Here is a 23,057-nt window from a genome sequence, read left to right on the forward strand (position 1 = left end):
TTACTATGGATGCTCATTCCTTACTTTTGGGCGTCGATTCAAATTGCCAGCCATAGCGAAACACATTCAAGCTTATTTTTTTATTGCTTAGATGGGTGGACGAGCTCACGGCCCACTTGATGTTAAGTGGTTACTGGAGCCCATAGACATCTACAATGTAAATGCGCCACCCACCTTAAGACATAAGTTTTAAGGTCTCAAGCATAGTTACAACGGCTGCCCCACCCTTCAAACCGAAACGCATTACTGCTTCACGACAAAAATAAGCAGGGAGGTGGTACCTACCCGCGCGGACTCACAAGAGGTCCTACCACCAGTATTTACATAAAATTTAAAAGTATAGTTGTTAGATTGGTCCGATTCCAAAACATACATTTTTGCTCCAATCAGAACTGTGAAGTGGATCATAAAGGTGACATATTAGTAATTTAAATTTTGGTTTCAAACTTTCAAGAATATTTTTTTTTTTATGAAATTAACTAATATTATGTATACATCATCATATGTATCGCTTTCATGTAAAAAAAGTTGTATTCAGGCAAATGAAATTCTTTGAAAGCACAAAAACTTCAAATAGATGAAAAATTATGAATCTTTTTCTAATCCGCCCAATTTTTTTTTTTCGTTTGGAATTCAATGAACCGTATAATCAGGGCAATATTTACGCTCAGATGATCCAGCCTCGCAATTCATTTCGGTCTTCAAAAGTAATAACTTTGTTTGATCAATTTTTCATTCCGAATTATATGATTTGTTTTTTACATATTATATTAACTAAATCGATATCTTTGAACAACGTTAGTATGAAATTGGTCAATTTATGATATGAACTTCGATAAGGCAAACTTACAAATTTCATTTCTGACATTAGCGATGGCAGCTATGGTGATCTTTTAAGATGTTTTTCTCACAGTGTCGTTTCCTATCGGGGGCTGCCAACCGTGAAGGATGTTTTCCTCTTAGGGGCTGTCGCACTATCGGCGTAAATTTTTTATTCTGAGCATACAAGAGGAGCTCATATTTCAGACCGGCTCAATATTCCCAAAATAAAGATGATTACGCCTTTTGATTTCTTGATAACGTTACAATCCAAACTAGCTTTATCCATGAAATCTTAAGAGCTCTACTATAAATAAACATTTCAAACCAGATGTATGTGGAACATATTTTTATGTATATAACGCATGTGCACATATACATTATGTATGGGGGCAACTTTTTTGCTAAAATCTAAGTTAAACAAATTACATATGCTACCGTCATAATTAAGATGAATAAAAATAAATCTCAATAGATTAACAAATTTTCCACATTCGCTGGTTTCAAGAATCGAACACATATGGGTAAACGAGCTTACGTCCTACCTGGTGTGAAGTGGATACCGCAGCCTATAGACTTCAGAACGTTAATGCTGCCAAGAGGTCTATTGTCTCAATTTTTGTATAGTATTGGCGCAAATAATATATTGCAGGTTGATATTAAACTAATTTTTGAGCATATGTCAAGTTGTGTTTCTTTAAAAGAATCGGTACATGCCTGCGCGATTTGAACATAGGCATCGTAGCCTCTTTCGATACTAGTATACCGAACGTTTTAGTGTTAGAGTTAATACGACGTCGACTTCTGAGATGTATTTGTTTCCATAGTCCAGGAGTGAAAGACTCTGCTGATATCGACGAGCAATGGTCAACTATAATGAGAAAATAGCCTTAATTACTGCAAAAATAAAAAGTTTGGTCTTTTTATATCTTGTTCCAACCAAAGTTTGTTTGGTTGTAACCGAAGCTCACGTGCACGAGGAATCTCAAAAATCGCATCAATCTTCGACGTTGAAGTTTCAATTATATTATATGACAGGCCACCGTCCTCTTCAAACTGAAACACAAGACTTACTTGGAAAAAAACAGGAGTAGTGGTACATCCAAGGGTTTTTGAAACTGTACATTTTTACGAGTTCATAATGAAAAGTGATTTAATTTTTGATGTTTGAAAATATATTAATTGAAATATTTCTACTTGCAGGTAAACATTGGATTACCGGAAAGTGCAGTGCGGCGCGATGTCCCCTGAACAAAAACTAAAGTTCTATTCCACGACTTCCGTGGTATGGTGAAATTCTTTTTTCAAAGTGATCGTGAACTCACACCCGGCAATGTCAAAGTAAAAGATACTTCTCCTGACAGTGAGGTTATCTGGTATTAAAAAATGTCAAAGTGGTAGTCGAGCGATGTCTGAGTGAGACTGGCGTGGTCATGACAAGAGCGTGGTCGTCAAAACAGTGCGCCGCCTGGGCCTGGCTCGCGGTCCTTGCAGCTTTGGGCCGCACCACAGCTTACACGGACACGGAGGAGTTCTTAAGCGACTTGGACAAACCAGGTAAGACTCATTGATAACTACACCCCTCAACAGTTCAAAGCTCAAAGCTTGAGACTTATTTTAGGCTATTGTGACTATAAAAACTGAACTAAACCAAACATTTGCAAAGTGAAATTGATCCAATGTGGTATTTAAAAAAACTGTAAATAAATATTACCGTAAAATTTACGGCGTAAATAATTAACGAAATACCAAAATCGACCTAATGTTTAGTTAATATTTTCTATTTCATCTTCAAATAAAGTACGGCGCACTACAGTCGGTTAAGGCAACTTTGATTAGTTTGGGTGAATTAACTATTAAAAATAAAAAAAATTGATCAGTGACCTAAAATGCCGCTACCATCCTACCACCCATGAATTCATAGCCCAAAGAAATAAAATATCTCGACACGACCTAAATGACGGAATTATTTCTTTTAAAAGCCAATTTGGTGCAATAGAAATAAGCAAGTCAATCTATTTGCGAATTACCGAAAGTCTATGTGAGCCCTCATAAGTAGATATCCCTATTCCATCTAACTTTGTCGCAAATTAGTCATGCCTTCTATCGTAAATGGTAGGATAGCCATTGTACAATACAATTAGGATAACGACCTCGTGATTGGAGTTGGCTGTTGATATTTACATCGTCATGTCTAAAGGTAATCACTCGATATCAGGTGATCCGTAAAATCGTCTGCTTACCAACCAATCACTTTCTAAGTCTCACGAGAGGCTTTCATCTTTAATCACATCGTATAGGTACCCTAATTTTCCAGGTAACTACGTAAAACCTGCCCAATGGTATTATAGTCGTACAGATTCACTGTAATTTTATTTAGAATGAGACTATCGAGAACCAATTTCACCTTAATATTTCAACGATCATCTAATGTGGATATCGCGGCGGTCACAGACTATTATGAAAGCGATTAACTATACAAATAGGCTAAGGGAAAACAAGTTGAAAATACCGGTTTGTAAAAAGACGAAATTTTATAGTAACCAGTAGATAGATAGAGAGTTTATAGATTCAATGTGTGATAAAATTTCCGGTGACATTAAGATGAGTTTTAATTGCATGTATATTGCAATGTCAGTGTCGTTGCTACTGTCTAGATTATATGTGTTTCTTACAGGCGATTCGATTTTATAACATAGATATTAGTTTTTTTTACAAAACTTTTCCTCATTTTATAACTAGATTGGACCATTAAACGCTTACCGGAGCATTAGATTGTTATTGGCCCATATCTATCACATTGTAACTTTGAGTCATGAGGTCGATGTCTCAAAGATATGAGGCAGGGACGCAAAACTGCTTTGCGGCAGAAATAGCCAAGAATTTGGATCTCGTACGAGCTTACAGTAAGTCGCTACAAGAAAATCTTAAAACCTTATTATTAAGCTGTTAATCAAATTTTACAATACACGTAAGCTGTTTTGAAGGGACTATCACAAAGCTGCATCGATCAATCATCGTTAGGTCATTGAATTTCGAAAGTGTGGATTAAGCACACTTGCATTAATGCAACTTTATTTTGATTTATAATTTCAAATGCTGCTTAAATTAGGCAGTTGTTACGGATTTAACGGGATAATGACGAGTGAAAAGGAAGGTAAGATCTTTTTTTTTTATTGCCATTGTAGGCAGACGAGCATACGGCTCACCTGATGGTAAGTGGTCACCGTCGCTCATGAACGTCAGCAATGCCAGGGGCAGAGCCAAGCCGCTGCCTACCATTAAGTACTCTCCGCAAGCCTCGTTTGAAGAAGGACATGTCATAGCGCTCGGAAAATATCGCTAAGAGCTGGTAAGGTAAGGTAATGAATGGTAAGCGATAGCAGATAGACGATTGTGAAATGAAGGATGAAGAGCGAGACGACATGGACCAGGGACGATCTATAAATTACCTATGTATTGTGTTTAATTTCAAAAAGATGTGTGTTGTCCTGGGACACCGGATAGTAACGAAGTTTCTAATTATAAATATATTAATTTTAAATTCTATTCGAGGTATAAAAAATATAAAACTGGAGGTTCCGCAACAGCCCACCGTCATTCGGTAACGCGCGAACTTAATATACACTTCATTCACGGTTGTTTGCATACGAGTTAGTGTATTGCGCAAACGAACGCTCTGAGATCGTGGTCAATGAATGATAAAAAATATGTTATTTTTTGTACGTTATTACAAAGTTAAGACGTACACTGTGTGCATTACTAATTTTTACGTTATTACAAAGTTAAGTCGGACACTTTGTGCATTACTAATAAAAATCTTACGTTACGGACGTTTTTTCCCGGTTAGGGTATCCCTCCGCATCGTCCCATAAGGAACTTCGTTCCAAAAAGCCTATGTAAACATACATTATCCACTTGGAAGTTTTTATTATTTACCCTACTTTTTTTGGGCTTGGAGAAGCTCTTTTACTGTTAATACCTGTAAACTGCGATTGGTAACCGGTATTTACTGGTAGCGGGGCGTAATATGAACCTCTATAGGTTTGAAATATCCCATATAACTTCTGCCGCAGAACACTTATCCGTTAGTCAAGGGAGCCACAGACATCTGGCAATACTGCTTGACAGAGAACTGAGGCTTTAACCCCAAATTTTGTAGATAAAGCAATATCCATTTCGTTTTTTTATAATACAAAAAAGGTTGAAAATAAAAGGATTAACCTCATTCGAACCAATCATATTTCAATTAGAAAAATGTATTAAAACAAAAAACAAATGCCATTAAATCATTAGGAACACGACCGCTGACAGCCCCACGAGGTTTTTAATGAGTTCTATTATAGACAAGAACATGGCAACACAGCGGGCGAGTCATTATAGTTGCCAGAAAACAAAAATATTAACCCTAAATGAACACATTCACAGTTTATTGATTTCAGTAAATTCGTTTTTATACTATTTGTAATTATTTTTATTGTACACAGTGTAAGATTATCTGGATGTTGAAAACGGTAAGAATATCTCCCTAACCTTTAATATTGTTTTCAAAACTGACTTAAAACAGATTCGTGTATTTTCGCGATACACTCCATCCAAATAATATAATTTAAGGTCAGCTGATTCGGCAGTAGATATTATTTCCATAGATATTTCTTAAATATTGCAACTAAATACAATTGAGAGGTAAATCAATTAGTGTAATAATAACGTTATTATAGCACTAATATCAAGCCACTATCCTACTCCACGTAAATAATGTAATTTAAGGTCATCTAATTCAAACTGGACCAAGGTGGTCACGACCCTCAGTAATGAGGAAACGACAAAGAAGAAGAAGAAGAAAGTTGTTTCCATTGATATTTCTTAAATATTGGAACTAAATACAATTTAAAGATAAATCAAGTGTAATAATTACCCTGTTATAGCACTAATATCAAGCTACTATCCTACGTCAAGGATGTTTTCGCCTTAAATAGCAACTGATTTTGCTGAAAGCGTGGGTAAGCTATTTTCGTTGCGATAACATTGTGTGCAAAACTCTTTGAATTATTTTTGCTAATTAGGTAAGTTTACTTCCATTTTTGTACGTCAGAATATGGTTGACTTATTGCGAAACCCACGCTTATATGTAACGCCATACTACCGTCAATAGCCGCGAATAACCGTGAATACCGCTCCACACTCGGAGTCTTCGGAAAGCCATTATGTAATATGATTTTGTATCAAGTGGATATGTGTCCACGTTGTAATTACCCATCATAGCAATCTGCCCACTGAATTTCTCGTCGGACCTCAGTGGGTTGCATTTCCGATCCGGTGGTAGATTCTGCGAAGCACTGCTCTAGCTAGGGCTAGTGTTAGCAACGTCCTCTGGTTAGAGCCCCGAGAGCTCACCTACTTGCTCGGTTACGCTGGCATAGCCTCTCAAGGCTACCAGCTTAGGTAGAAAAAAAAACAATTTAGTATCCGATTGATATCATATCATTGTGACGTAAGCCTAAAAGTTATGCCCAATGAAAATCGTAATCAATTTTGCTCAAATAAAGTCAGAGTTTGCAGTTATCAGATGGCGATCAGTCGTACTATATCTGACATAGGATACTATGCGTTGTACCTTGCTGCGCCGGTACCCACATACCAAGCTCATACATTTGAATGTCATTGTACATACTAACGTTATGAGGCTTTGTCACGAATAGTATGTTCTGGAATTCGCTGTTTTAATGTGGAGGGTTCCGTATTAATTCCTGAAGTTATTTTCTTGTAATTCTAGTATGCTTCGGCATATTTTTCCGAGTTTCAATGAAGTTTTAGCTATTTTTTATAACATATTTTTTTGTTTAATATAACTCATCAGTATTTTTCTTCGGTGAGACGTGGCTGTTAATACAATTACTTTTGTAGCTAGTAGCTATTATAGAACACAAGATATTTGACAGACGCCTAAATATCGCTAAAGACATTTTCAAAATAAGCTTGCATATATACAAGTTCCGAACTTACTTAAGACCCTTAAATTCATCTAGTACAAGATCTGTGTGTGACCTGTGATCTATTTTTGAGAGTGTTATAGAAGGAGAAAAATTCGTGTCCTTTGAAAAAGATGTTTAAAATTATATTTATTTTCGACTGGGTCTTTAAAATTTTAAATATAAAGTAAATTAATATTATATTAATTATAAAGTTTAATTATAAAATTTTTTTCGGATAAAACATAAATTATTTAAATAAAAATACTTTTTATTTATCTATGAATTACATTTAAAAAAAATATATCCAGAAGTGCCATATGCTAAATTTTAGCACGAACAAATATCTTCGAAAACCTACAATGTTGACCTTTAACATGGAAACAAACTTAATCACCACACTAAAAGCTTACGAAAACCTACAATGTTGACCTTTAACATGGAAACAAACTTAATCACCACACTAAAAGCTTACTAAAAGCTCCTCAAAACGAAATTGAACCCCAGAAACCGTTCAACTTCGTTTCATTTCAACAGATAATAATACATCAAAAGCTTAACGTATGGTATGATTGTAATATGATTCTTAAAAAGCTTACAGTTGTAATTTACGTGAATACATCGGTTTTATAAGCAATAAAAACGATATTTTTCTGTCGTGAACTGATCAAGGTTTTTTGAGTCATGATTTTTGACGTTCCTGTCAGGTCTTATAAAATGCTTGAGTTTATTGAAAACGAGATATTAAGCTCACGGACAGATAGGTTCGATAAACGCGTGGGCAGAGCTTTATAGGTGTGAAGTGATTTACAGATGATTACTGATAGCAGGACGTCTTATGAGCCCGCTCGGGTAGGTACCACCACCCTACCTATTTCTGCGGTGAAGCAGTAATGCGTTTCGGTTTGAAGGTTGAAGCAGCCGTCGTACTGTAAAACGCTGACTTCAAACTGATGTCTCAAGATGAGTGGCAGCATTTACGTTGTTGATGTTTATGGGCTTCGATAACCACTTACCACTAGGTGGGCTGTGAAGCTCGTCCACCTATCTGTTTAGTAAAAAGTTAGTTGAGATAAGTTGTTTTGAGAGTGCCGTTATGATGTTACTTAGAGATCCATAATGTATCGTCAGTTTCCACACTGGGTTCGGTCTTCCTTGACCTACATTTTCATTGAACACGATTATGAACCGCTAGCTCGTTAGTGGCATATTTTAGTTATCCATATTTCCTTTCATATAGTAGACACTCCATAGTTCCTTATCGGATGTTATATCTGGTCTATGTTAATTGCGAATGCAATAATAGGTATAGACGAGGAGCTTTTACTCCAGCACCACGAGGGAATTCATGTTTGGAGTCTCTCCTCAGGATATACCAAAATCTATCAACGTATGGATAAAGGACTCTTATTGTAGTGGTATAACCTCATTTGTCGAGTGGCAAGCAATTCCCAGTTGGAGTCAGTTGTGTATCTGCATCTTCAAGGTCTCGTCTTGCATAGTTTAGGGGGCGCGCGGGATATATGGAACTGGTCCGCGACTGCGAGACTAAGGATGTTTTCAGGGCCCTACCCACTAAAGGACTCCCATGCACTTTTAGCCCAAGCTTCCAATCCCCTCCGAGGTCAGAACCCGGACGAGGTAAGGGGTTACTGCGGTCAACACTACAACCAGATGGCGCAGCTCACCCCAAGGACGCCCGGCCGACGGAGTCTTCGAGGCGAATCGAAGGCTCCAAAACGTCAGCCGTCTCGGTACGGCAGCCCGTCAGGCCGCCCAGACGGTGCCGCTGGTGTCCCAGAATACCCCGATGGACCAGAACCAGCCTGCCGGGTCGGAACGCGATACACCGCCAACCGGTTTCTCTATTACTCCTTGGCAACGCGCTAGAGTGCTGGTATCGCGCCGCGCGGCCTCTACCCCCTTAGGTCGCCCTTCATACCTGCAAGAACACTTCTTTTTTAGTACCTGAAGTGCTATATTCAATAAGAGGGGAAGATCGGGTCTAACAGAGAAAACAAGATAGTGAGCGCTCTTTCCTCTCTATGCTATTTAAAGGTGAGCTCATGTTCCAAATTGGCCAGCGTTCTAGATATTATAATTAAACTGGCTAAAAGGTTTTCATTTAATTTTACCCAAAATAGAATCACTGTTTGCTTTTTTTACCACAAAAATAGGTCAGTTTTCAGGGCACAAAAGTCCACGCCAAACTCTTAATAAGTCATCTCGGTTAACTCGTAAAGTTTTAATATCGAAGGAGCCCACTTTCACAGCTCATCAGATCCAATAATGGGGTGAAAAAACCTTCTACAAAGTAGTACTCTTCGAGCTTTGGTTGCAGCCACGAACCCCGGCGAAATGCATGAAAATTAGTTTCATAACAAATCTTTAAAAATGTTAATTAATGATTCAAAGAATTATTTTAATGGTTTTCTAAATGGATTTTTATTAGTTGGCGCTCGTTTTGCCTTTCAACTTTGACTTTGTTTCCTTTTTGTTATGACTCCTGAATAACTTAATGGTTTAGTAAAACTCGAGAATCTTATTATATAAACGGCCGTCTGGTGTAGTGGTAAGTGACATGGTCACTACATACGGGGGTCGCGGGTTCGAATCCCGCCAAGGGAAAATATTTGTATGATAAATATAAATGTCTTTTCCAGGGTTATGGATGTATATTAAATATATGTATGTGTATAATAAAATCTTATATTTATTTCCGTTATCTGGTACCTGTAACACAAGTTCTTTACGAACTTATCACGGGACCAGTTAACGAGGCGTGATTGTTAGTAAATATTTATTCATTTATTATTTATTTATATCCTATCTTCTCATATATCTATATATATATATATATATATATATATAAAGTCCACTGGTATTTTTTTTTTATTGTCCTTGTAGGCAGACGAGCATACGGCCCACCTGATGGTGAGTGGTTACCGTCGCCCATGGACTTCAGCAATGCCAGGGGCAGAGCCAAGCCGCTGCCTACCGCAAAATTGGTATTGAAAATAGTTTCTTACTTTGGTAGCATCTTAATCATCTTCTGGGATCCTCATTAACTAAAAAGAAAGATAATAGGTTAATGAATCTCAAGACTAAAAGCTCCTTCTCCGTGCAAAGGTTTAATTTTCATTAAATCATATAGATTGCAGTATGCCGGTTAAACTTTTCGAATAATTTACAATAATGTGTAGTCACGGAAAATTGTTAAGTATTCAAAATGTTTTAATTACAAAATGATAATAAAAAACGCGATGCTAAACCGTAAAAGTATTTTTAATATTGTCTTACAGACAAGCTAGTTCGCCATTTAATTTAAGAAATAATACCCTAGTCGTCTTTGACTTTGAAAACTGTAAATTATTAATATGCTACAAATTATAAAACGGATGAAGTACTGTGATTAAATCGTAGAAAAAACAGCGCTAAAGCAATTAAAATACAGTTTATATTACAGCGACCCTGTACTGTTTAATCTAATGAACTTGTGGATACATCCTTATATCACGACGTACTGTGTCAAACTTCGATCAATAATACTACTAGATTCGCGATAAGCGCTTCAAAAACGGCCCGAAAAATAAGACCACAAATAAATTTGTGGTCTTATTTCAAATTAGTATGGTCCAATCATAGCCAACACTAAGACGTCAAACCGCTGCACTGCGCGTTCAAAAACGGAGTAAAAAACCACCGTAACACCAAGGTTTTGGAAGGAATATATTTTTTTGGTAAGTTTATATTGTTAAGTGAATTTCATAAAATAATAAACAGAATTATATAGTAAATAAAATTCAATTTACGAATATTGTAATTGTTTGGCCAATGTTTGCAACAAGGCACCAACTATTGTAACAAACATCACCTATTCTTGAACAGGGAATGCATAGAGTAGTTTTGTTATTTTATAATGTTATTTTTGTTTGTAGATTTCCTAGTAGCCCCTTTTCACTGTGCACAATGGATATATATTGTCGCGAAAGAAGGAGGATAAGAAATATAGAACCCTTATAAAAATTCTAGAATTGTTCAATGGTGGTGGCAAATCAATGCAAAAAAGTATTATAAAAACTTTATATGTATGTGTAAATATTTTAAGCGTATATGCTGAAAAGGATTTGTTTTCTGGGGGAAACGAACACAGCCATAAAATAAGCCTAAATTAAACTGATTATAGAAAAATTCTTTAATATAAGATTACATTATATTTGTAAAAAAGAAACCGCTCATATAAAAATGACTTCTAAAAAACAGCTTTATAACAAGCTGAATCTGTTTAAAGGTAATTAAACAAAAAAAAAATTGTTTTAATTACTTCTGTATAAAGAATACGTGGAAAACGTTGTTGTTCCCTTGTTTCCTTTCTTTTTTTTTTTACTTTATTCAATTTTATTATTTATTACCTATTTGTTGTAATAGCGGCAATGTAAAATATTATCTACAACTTTTTTGAATCGGTCAAAAATAGTTGCGACCATACAAAACAAACCTAAAACAAATATATTCTGCAACTCTACGTCTTTAAATACTTACTGTGTTCTGAGCATTGAAATGTAATACCAAGAACTACATCTAGTTCCACAATACAATAAGCACGAAATTTTAAACAAATATTTTTAACCTTATTGATTAGTCTTTATGTATCACTTTAGAATAAATATTTTTGTACTGATGACTTTTTATGTTCAAGTGACATTTTAAATTTATGCCACAATATTCTTTCTCTGACGAAAGGACCTAAATAAATATATTTTGCAATGGTAATTAAACTTTATGTTTAAGCATTAAGGTTTATAATAAACTGAAGTCGTTAACATTATTAACCTTTTTTCTAAGAAATGAAGATGTTTTCGGGTCTGAAAACGTGGCCACTCGAGCGTCTTATTTTTGTTCCTGATCCCTAATCTAGTAGTATTATTGATCGAAGGTGTCAAAGCTTATAAAGACGACATCAGCTTTTGTTGTACATAAAATATAATAATAGTAATAGTTTTATACATTAACCTTGCTTTCTTTAATAATTCCGTTGACCTAGTAAATGTCGGCCACAGGAAAATACTAATCTTCACACATGCTCCCACGGCCGACCTTAATTACTGCAACCCCCTTTTTTATTTCGACATTTTTGATAAAACACCACAATTTTCGCCTTATCTTACATCCCCTTCACTCCAACAGCTCTTGCCGCGGTTAAAGAGGGACATGTTATCGGGCGTCCCTCGACGGAATCTCAAATATTCGGCTATTCTTGAATCAAGTAAATTGCTGAGGAAAAATACTTTTAATATTTTAGTAGAGACCTGATTGTAAGGATTCTTGCGTGATAGTGGGTTTTCGGGGCGTGTCTTTATGATTTTATACGGTTATGACATGTCGTAATTGTGGGTTGGTTGCTTTTTTTTTTTAATTTATTTTATTGACAATTTGAACGTGTGGTAAACAAATCCTGATAATAGCTGAAGGATGAACTTAAGTCTGTTGTTACTGCAAGTCTTTGTATGGATCACCAATCGCCTAAGCCTGACTTAGCTTATCTATCATCTATCTCTATATATAAAAATGAATTGCTGTTCGTTGGTCTCGCTAAAACTCGAGAACGGCTGGACCGATTTGGCTAATTTTGATCTTGAATTATTTGTGAAAGTCCAGAGAAGTTAAAAAAGGTAGATAAATATGAAAATGCTCGGAATTAAATAAAAATAACAATTTTGTTTTTCCTTTTATGTGTCCACCGTCAGACGGATTTCTTTTGTTTGTTGTAAGTTTATTTTATACAAAAGTTTAGGTCTTTTATTTATCCATTGAAGCACTAAGAAGTCTGCCAGATCAGCTAGTAACATATAATACTAGTTAACTTGTACTTTCTTCTTTGATTAGTTTCGCTATTTATAAATTTAGTGAATTCAATTAATTGAACTACATACTATTTAAAGAGCCCATACTTTTGATTTAAAATAAAAATTGTTTTGTATCTTTTGTGTTTAGTGGGCTGTAAGTTTTGTGTTAAAATAACTTCTGTGCAGTGGCCATAAAGGCCTTAAATGACGTTTTGATTTGTGATAAAATGAGCATGTTTGTCATTTTCCAAAAAAACTGATTTCCTTCCTCAATGAAATTAAATACCAAGTAGTTTTCCTTAGAACACAGTGAAAGAACGTCACACGTGGTCGCGATCCTCAGTACTGAGGGAACGATATAGAAGAAGAAGAAGGAGTTTTCCTTGAGCATGTATCTATCTAAATCAGACTCATGCACTTGTAGACACCAGAAACACGCGGTGGACAAAATGATCCAGGTTGGACCTTCGAGGAACTGCTGATGATAGAACAATTTCACCATCCTATGACTGAACATCTCAATAGGGCCTATATCTGCTAATTGGAATCTGGAATTAAATTTAAAATACTCCCTCTAAAATGGACCACCGGTATGCTATTTAAAAAAAACCAAAAGCCTTCTTATTTGCGGTAAAGTCAACAAAAATCCTTCACTTATATTCTCCATAATACTATGAAGTAATATGTGATGATGTACTGCCTTTGAAGATATCTCATACGCATTGCAAATTCACGATCATAGAGCGCAGGGAAACTATCATAAATCATTCTGAGAAAAAATTCGGAAGCTTTTTTTCGTTGTGCTTTCGAAAGCTGTCTCTTTGTTATTGAAGTAAAGAGCTTATAAGTGTATGAGCTTACGTATGACCGTTTTATTGAAAAAACAGTTTGCCTTGGGGTGTTAAAATATCTTTCAGGCCAAGAGGCATATTCAGCATATCAGTCAAACATAATAATATATTTTTAAAGAGTAAGTACTTTGTGTGCATGATCCAATGGAAAATTGTCACAACTGAATAGAATAAGCAATGACGGAACCCATCAAAGATGAATAAACAATCATACAAAGAGGTAGTTGTTGACTAATATCCAAAACGGTAACCTGGTGTTAAGTGGTTACCGGAGCCCATAGACCCCTACGACGTCAGTGCCGCCACCTACCTCGAGACATGAGTTCTAAGGTCTCAGTTTTGCAGTACAACAGCTGCCCCGTCCTTCAGACTGAAACGCATTACTGCTTCGCGGCAGAAATAGGCAGGGTGATGGTACCTACCCGTGCGGACTCACAAGATGTCCTACCACCAGTAAATGTAACTGAAACCAAAACTTTGTACAAAAAAATAATTACTTTACAATCATTATTTGCACGCACACATAATTCATATTGGACACAATATCTGTACCAGATTACCTTTTGATATGTATATTAGTTTTATTTACTTCACAATTGAGACTTCTGAAACTTACTCACGAAAATTATAATACTCAAAACCGTATATGTATACAGGGTGTGACCCAACCTAGTAAAGAAGTTTCTATTACTAATCCGACATAAATAAGAAATAATAATTTTGAAGTTGTCGTGGCCTGAAGGATCAGATGTCCGATGCATTCGTGTTAAACGATGTTCGAATGTGTAATCGAATCCTAGACGGGTACCAATTTTTCGAATGAAATACATATTCAACAAATGTTCACGATTGACTTCCACGGTGAACCAATAGCATCGTGTAATAAAAATCAAACCCGCAAAATCATAATTTCTGTAATTACTGGCGGTAGGACCTCTTGTGAGTCCGCGCGGGTAGGTACCATCACCCTGCCCATTTCTGCCGTGAAGCAGTAATGCGTTTCGGTTTGTAGGGTGGGGCAGCCGTTGTAACTATACTGATACCGTAGAATTCGTATCTTAAGCTGGCAGCATTCACCTCGTAGATGTTTATGGGCTCCGGTAACCACTTAACACCAGGTGGACTGTGAGCTCGTCCACCCATCTAGCAATAAAAAAATAAATAACAATAATGCCGTTACAGTAAGTTCTTTTACCCGCTTTATAGCGCCAGACACATTGCATTGCGTCTCCTGAAGGTCATCGACCGCGCGCGTCTATTATTTTTAATGTGTTACATTGCGTGCTGTACCCGTGATCTTACTAAAGTGCATTTAGTAATCTTACCTTAAGTATATTAATTCGAGCATGTGCTTTAGTTTATATCGGAATACACCCTAGATACAAAATCAATGATCCACCCACATGTTGTACCCGAAGGTATCTTAAGAGACGATCACTTTATCTTATCTCGGAGATAGTGTAGGCACGTGCGTGGATACAATAGAAATTTTATGTATAGCAATGCGGGAACACACACGAAGATCGACTTTGATGGGCGGGATTGTGGTCCAGTCGCAGCTGTGTGATGTCTAAAATCAGAAAAAGTGTAGCTTTTTTTTTATTGCATACATAGGTGGTTACTGGAGCCCATAGACATCTACAACGTAAATGCCGCCACCCACTTTAAGATTGAGTTCTAAGATTTCAGTGTAGTTACAACGGCTGCCCCGCCCTTCAAATCGAAACGCATAGCTGCTTCAGGGCAGAAATAGACAGGGTGGTGGTACCTACCCGCGTGGACTCACAAGAGATCCTACCACCAGTGTAAAGCTTATTGCTTCTTTAAATGACGACAACGGTATAGCTAAGGACAGTCTGATTGAATTTGATTATGAATGTTTAGAAATCATCATGATGTTGCATAATAGGTTTTTAATAATTGCTATTCTAGTTATCATAAACTTCAATATTAGCTATTTAATGATTGTAACGGGTATTATCTATGAGCAAGCACTGTTGTCTTGAAATGTGGGACTGCCATTTTACACTACAATTGAGACATCGACCTCATGTCTCACGATGACTAACTGTATTCGTGTTATAATGTTCATAGTCTTCGGTTATCACTGTCATTAGCTACAGCTCGATTACGTCTAAACTAAAACAAAAAATATATATATAACTATGGCTTATAGCTACAGCTTTTCTCACTGGATAACACGCCTTACTTAAGGTAATTGATAGAAGTTATAGAATATCAGATAAGACGAGCTACATTTATTTTAAATTAACGCCCCAACATCCTGGCGGTTAAGAAGTTATTGAAAGTTTCGGAATCAAAAAAGTCTAAAGCTTTTCAAACTAACGAGCCAATGATAGTTCACGTTCCGTGCTTTGGGTCTTTTTAATTTTATTCCTTTTTTTATATTTGATGGATCGTTCTTAGTAATAGCGCTCTTGTGTACTGCTCGGTTGAACTTTTGTGGGTTTTTTTTTTAAATAAATAATAAACGAAGAAAAACAAGTCACGCATATACATCCAGCCCGAAATTAAGATGCCCAGTACAATACATACTTTTAAACGTTTAGAAATATACATATATATAGATAACTAGCGACCCGCCCTCGCTTCGCTTCGGAAACATTAAAATACAAATGAAACTAAAAAAAAAAAATTAAAAAAAGTAGCCTATGTTCATCAGGGACAATGTCGGCTTCTAATGGAAAAATAATTTTTCAAATCGGTCCAGTAGTTTCGGAGCCTATTCGAAACAAACAAACAAACAAACAAATCTTTCCTCTTTATAATATTAGTATAGATAGTATAGATAAAAACCCACATAAAGAGCAAACAAATCTGTACATCACACAATTGTTACTTGATGTGAGAATCGAACCCACGATCCTCGGCACAAGAGTCAGGGAGTAGTTTTCTTTGAGTTAACAATTTCGATAAAGCGGCACGACACGAGAAACCTCTCATCGTGGCCGCCGGTAACTACATTCCCGATCCTGCGGACCGAATGGTAAACAGTCGACGTCTCCCAAAACACGTTATTTCGGATCCTCCCGATCCACTAATGGTGCTTTTAGGTACCCAAGCACCGGTCATCGTTCTCGTCGAACCCTACGGCTCCTGCTAGAGTTCGTGTTAGCAACAGCGTCAGGCTTGAGCCCTGTGTTACCTACTCGCCCGATGACGCAGATATGGTCTCTCAAGACCATCAGCTTAGGTAGGATAAAAAAAGTTGAGTTAAAGCTCACCCATATAGGCACCGCTCTTTGGCCTATTTCGGCCGCAGAGCAATCAGGCGTTCGAGTTTGAAGAGCGGGTCAGTCGTTATACTAATCGGAAAGACACTGAATGCATTATAATTTCAGTATACAGGGTGTCCCAGAATGAATGGATAATCCTGAAACAACTATTATCACACAAACAACTATAAAAGAGCTATTGGGGAATCAAAAAAAAAAATTTCTTAGTTAGTACCCAAATTAAAAATAAAGAATTAATACCAAATTTCATGATTATAATTTAAGTTCAGATTAACTTTTATAAAAAATTACACTAGCTACTCATACGATTTCCTGCATATTCCTTAAGTATAGTCCATGTAGAATATTATAACACCAAAAAGCCTATGGATTTCATTTATTTGTAGCTGTTGTATGTTCCAGAAACGCACAGCAGTATGGAAAATATCAACTATTTTTTTAAAATACGTAATTTGGGTACTATCTGAGATTTTTTATATTTTTTTTTGTTACCCCAATAGATCTACTATGAGGTGTTTCAGGATTATTCATTCTTTCTGGGACACCCTGTATAGTTCGTCATAAAATTTAATTCGAATAAAATCAATAAGCAAAATGTTTAAAAGAAATACGGTTGAAAGCCAAAACCGCTTGGTTCTCAGCTGCAATGCGTCAAATTTCCTTTTGCGCTAATGTGACTATTAGTTTTGGGGAATGAAATACAAACTATAGAAAACAAAGTTTTTATTTTCATCAGTCTTGGGTATTCGTAGACAATTAAAACTATTACTTTTACTTCATTACTTAGTGCTTTAAATTATTTGACTAATAACATTTTCGATACATGTGATCACGAAATAACTTCTTTTTTATTTTTATTGCTTAGATGGGTGGACGAGCTCACGGCCCACATGGCGCTAAGTGGTTACCGGAGCCCATAGACATCTACAACGTAAATGCCGCCACCCAGCTTATGATACAAATTCTACGGTCTCAGTATAGTTACAACAGCTGCTCCACCCTTCGAACCGAAACGCATTACTGTTTCACGGCAGAAATAGGCAGGGTTGTGGTACCTACCTACCCGTGCAGACTCACAAGATACCACCAGTAATTATGCAAATTAAAATTTTGCGTGTTTCATTTTTATTACACGATGTTATTCCTTCATCATCATCATCAGCCTATAGCAGTCCACTGCTGGGCATAGGCCTCTCCAATTGTTCGCCACTGAGCACGATGCTCGGTTTCTCCTTATTGCTTCATAGTGGCAGTCAATCCTGAACATTTGTTAAGTACGTATTTCATTAGAAAAATTGGTACCCGCCTGCGGGATTCGAACACCGGTGCATGGCTAGATACGAATGCACCGGACGTCTTAAAAAATTCATTACATTACAACGAAAAAATAACTTCTGGGAAGATAAATCAAGGAAATATTTATGTTGTTTATAATGCTACAATCATACGACTACAAATTGAAAAAACTGTTGCTACTGTTATAAAAAATTTCATAATTATTAATTTTATTAAATCAAAATGCAAGGTAGTTGAATAACCTAAAAGTACATATTATTATCCGCGACACGCTTCGTCAGATTACAGAAACAGAGTTATCAGCAACATGCTTCGTAGTACAAGTACAATACTTACTTTCAGCTACAAGCCTCGGCGTAATGAACCTAACTTTTAAAATAGTCTGTATAGATATGAGGTGCGTATTATCAGAAAAGCAACAAAAATATGAATGAGAGCTCTAAGGAGTTTCTTGTTGCTTGAACTTGATGATCCTATCATCTCGTTTTTATCATGGCACCGATCTTCTTAAAGCGAGGTTCACGAACAGCACTCAATGGTAAGCAATGGCCTGTCTCTGTCCTGGTATTGCTAAGGTTTATGAGCAAAGATAACCACTCATTATCGAGGGCCGTATACTCATCTGTCTATAAAGGCAATGAAAATACAACTACAAGTAATCAAAAAATAATAACATTTGTTTATTCAATGCATACACCGTTTCCTTTTTTATACAAACAATTTAAAATAACAAAAGGAGTTAAAGACCAAATGACCTGACCATTTAAATTAAATAATAATCAATTATAACTCTTTATGTCTTGTTACATACAAATCCTCGGCCGGTTTCAAAAAGAGTCGTAAGAGGAACAGGCGAAACATTCTGCGCGGTACTTACTCTCTACTGGTGGTAGGACCTCTTGTGAGTCCGCACGGGTAGGTACCACCACCCCGCCTATTTCTGCCGTGAAGCAGTAATGCGTTTCGGTTTGAACGGTGGGGCAGCCGTTGTAACTATGCTTGAGAACTTAAAACTTATGTCTTAAGGTGGGTGGCGCATTTACATTGTAGATGTCTATGGGCTCCAGTAACCACTTAACACCAAGTGGGTTGTGAGCTCGTCCACTCATCTAAGAAATTGTTATGTATAGATATTAAGTCACATTATAAAAGGGCAGGTAGATGTAAAAATAAATCAGTCTGCTTTGGAATTCCGACTTTCATTTGTAATACACAACAGAAATAAAAAATAAGAAAAAACTAAATATAAAAATAATTACCACAAACACAACTAATTGAATTTAGAATAGTAACAAATAAAAAAATATATTTATGTAAACAAACATAGACCGTTATTCATAAATTTTAAAGTGTTCTTCCTCAACAAATTTTGCAAAAAAATTATGTAAAATTAATTATAATATTATTATTAAATTAAAAATCAAAAAGAGTACTTCCAGCACGAATTTAAAATTCAAATAACTTGGTCAAGCTATATAAAAATCTTCTCTTTGCTCGGGTCAATACTCGTTCGAACTGCCTACATATCTTTCCATTAATGTTATCGAGATTTTTTGTGTCAGGATTCGGTGTTCCCAATCTATCTTTTTCTTCAGCGAAATATTCCAGGTCAAATAGGTTAAGATTGTGAATATCAAGTGCCTTAGGTAAACGTTTACTAGAGCACTCTAGTAAATGCTTTGGACGGAAAAATCTTGTAAGTTGTGTTGTCCAATTATCAATTACTTCATCCGCGGTACATTTAATAGTTATTACTCTGAATTAAGAAGTAGCTTATGTTGATTTCCGGCATTAATGCATAAGAAAAATCCAAACCCACAAATAAAGCTATCACATATTTTGTTGTCTCATATTGCCTTTAATTTTCGGAGTTATTTTATATATATAAAAAAATGCTCGTCTTATATATTTCACCTTAGTTTTCGTTTAACATAGCGTAAATTTTTCTAGTTATTTAGGTCATGGCGTCCGTGAAGGGTTCTTCTCAATTTCGTGAAAGGGCGTAATGCATTTGCAGCTGATTTAAGAGAATACCTTTTGGCCATTGACGAAGAAGCTTGTTTGCTTTACTTATTTACCTTTCTTGAAAATATATAATTTTTTTTTGGTATCACGATGAGTTTTATCCTTAAAATAGCTGACGATACTTCTTGAACCAAAATTTCACATTTTTTAAATCCATTTAAAGGTAAGACCTTAAGTAGAAAGTTTACTGAACAACCAGACTCATATTCGCTTCGTACAAAGAATTATTTCTCCACTTAGAACTAAATTGATTCCTTCTTTTTTTTCTCCATCTTGTCCCAATAGGTGTCGGCATAGCAAATTTTTCTATTCAATTCTCTGTCATCTCAACACTCACTCGTCTCTCTCTCATATCGTCATTCACACACTCCATCTATGTCTTCTTTGGTCGACTTCTTCGCCCTCTACCTTGCACTACCATTTCCGTACATTTCCTAGTCACATGCATCTTCTCTCCACGCATCACATGTCTATACCACGCTTACCATCCGCTCTTTAATTTGTTAATTACCGGGGCTACTTTCACACTTCACCTGTATTTTTTTTTTGTTATTAAGATTAAAAACATTTGTAATCTTACTATTATCTTACATACTATTATTATAATTTTAACACCTGGCATTGCAAAACTTCAAAAGAAATAAAAGTGTTTTTTTTTTTTGCAAATATTTTCTTTTCTTATTCTGTTTGTTATTTTAGATAATTTCGTTTTATTTGTTAACTTGCGATATATCTCCAGAGCTTTGGCGACTTCATACATAATTATCAACCAGATTTATTCACATCTTTTTTTTTTCACAATTAGGATGATGTTCTTCCGGACTTGTCGCTGCCGACCGTCAAGGCCACGATGCTCGGCAGCGATGAGTCCTGGAAGGCAATACTCGACTTCTGCGAGTACACCATCTCGCAGAAGGAGGCGGCGGAACGAGAGAGGTAGAGCTCATCCCTCTCCGCACCTATCCGTTCGCCGCCGAGCCGGGGGCAGGAGAAGGGCTTTTGCCCGACTTCGGCCCCTGTAGATGGCGTCTTCCCCCCGGTGAAGGTCAAGGGGCGACCTGAGGGGGTAGAGGCCGCGCAGCGCGCTACCAGCACTCTAGCGCGCTGCCAAAGAGTTACGAAAGAGCGACCGGTTGGCGGTGTATCGCGTCCCGACCCGGCAGGCTGGTTCTGGTCCAGCGGGGTATTCCGGGACACCAGTGGCACCGTCTGGGTGGCCTGACGGGCTGCCGTACCGAGACGGCCGACGTTTCAGAGCCTTCGGTTCGCCTCGAAGGCTCCATCTGCTGGGCGTCCTTGGGGTGAGCCGCGCCGTCTGGTTGTAGTGTTGACCGCGGCAACCCCCCTACCTCATCCGGGTTCTGACCTCGGAGGGGATCGGACGTCGGGTATAAGAGTGCAGGGGAGTCGTTTAGTGGGTGGGCCCTAAAATCCTTGGGCCCGCGATCTGCTCTCAACACCTGCAGATCGTTGAGTACCACATACCGCCATACCCCGCAAAAAAAAAAGGATGATGTTATTCATTTGTGAGCCTGTAGTTCTACACCTTAACGCTTATCAATGTTAATGGTCAATGTTAATTAATATTTTATAGTCATTTTCAAAGAGATGTTTTTATTGGTTTCAATCGTTTTCATCACTTCTGTCAAATCAATTTGTAACCCTATTAAAACTTTATGAAGGAGTATCAAGCGAATCGAATATTCCTTACGATGTACTAACTCATAGTCACTCTAGTCAGCCAGTTAGGTCTTAGGCGAAGCAACGGAGCTACCCGACAATTAATTTTCTTGATACCGCACCGGGTACGCTGTGACATTAAATTAATTGCACCTAATTACAACGTTATCAAGCTCTAGTAATGTTATACTAGCTCCTTTATTCCAACTTAATAGGTATTATGTAATAACAAATGATTTTAGCTTTTCAGTTAGTGTCCTTTATTTTATTGTACAAAAGTGCAGACCAACTACGATAAATTTACTGTTAAAAAAGCGTTGGTTGCATGTTGCCAATAGTTATAAATATTTTATTGACAAATATGAGCAGAAGGATTATCATTTTGAAAGTATCTTAGAAAACGCTCCACACTTTTTTTACAATAATTTATTTTCTATATTTTAGTTGGAGTTTCTATAAAAGCGTATTTTTTAGTTTTTTTTAAACTAGATATTTTTATATGTTTTATTTAAAGTAGCATTACGTATCATAAATTAATTATTCGTTACTGTACATTCAGGAAAATACAACAGTTTCCAATTTGCTAAGTGAAAAAAAGAAGGCGTTCAAATGAATTTGTGATTTTGGCAGCTGAAAGTAAATAACTGTTTAAAATATTGAATTATCGTCGGTCCTTGATAAGTATGCCGAATTCCGAGTTAATCCTACATTCCGTTACATACTAATATACGCATGAAGCTAATAGAAGCGAATTCATTATAGAGAGGGAATACATTTTTTATTCATAAGTGCTATTAATACAATATAAGTATCTACTTAATAACAACAATAACGACAGAGACACAGATTAATCTAAGCTAAGCAATTTTTCATAATTTCTCAATACTACTGAGTTTGGCTTTAGGTCCCAAGATGGGTGTCAATACTTAACGCCACGTTGGGCGTGAGTCCGTCCGCAAATTTAAAGACAAAACTAGACACGCATAAAGTAGATGAGCAGAAAAATTAATGCCACTAGTGAGTTTAAATTTAAATAAAAGACTAATGGCTAATCTTTGTAAAAAAATAATGCTACTACATATAAACCAAAGTAAATAGAAACCCTGGGAAAAGCAAAAAACAATTCACGTACTCGAGCCAAATCTGACATCAGCCAAACATCAGATTCTTAATCTCAGGTTCGTGGAAAATCATCATCAAAATTTGTCACGTTGTATTTTTCTGTCTGATTGTAATACTCATAAAGATATTGAGACAATTAGACCCAAACTGCGTTTACAATGATCAACTTAATACCCTTTAAAATATTTA

At 36.5% G+C, this 23,057-nt stretch overlaps 1 protein-coding gene across 1 annotated transcript in view; it reads left to right on the forward strand.

The window, feature by feature from the left end:
- Positions 1-23,057, forward strand: part of LOC101743630 (hemicentin-1) — a 267,371-nt gene that overhangs the window by 112,202 nt on the left and 132,112 nt on the right. Inside the window, exon 4 of the mRNA XM_038020266.2 lies at positions 2,023-2,376. Within this exon, the coding sequence (XP_037876194.1) occupies positions 2,253-2,376 (124 nt within the window). The 5' untranslated portion in view covers positions 2,023-2,252. The remainder of the gene's footprint in view (positions 1-2,022; positions 2,377-23,057) is intronic.

The sequence above is a fragment of the Bombyx mori genome, chromosome 25 (genome assembly GCF_030269925.1).
Source record: "Bombyx mori chromosome 25, ASM3026992v2".
Taxonomy (NCBI): Eukaryota; Metazoa; Arthropoda; class Insecta; order Lepidoptera; family Bombycidae; genus Bombyx; species Bombyx mori.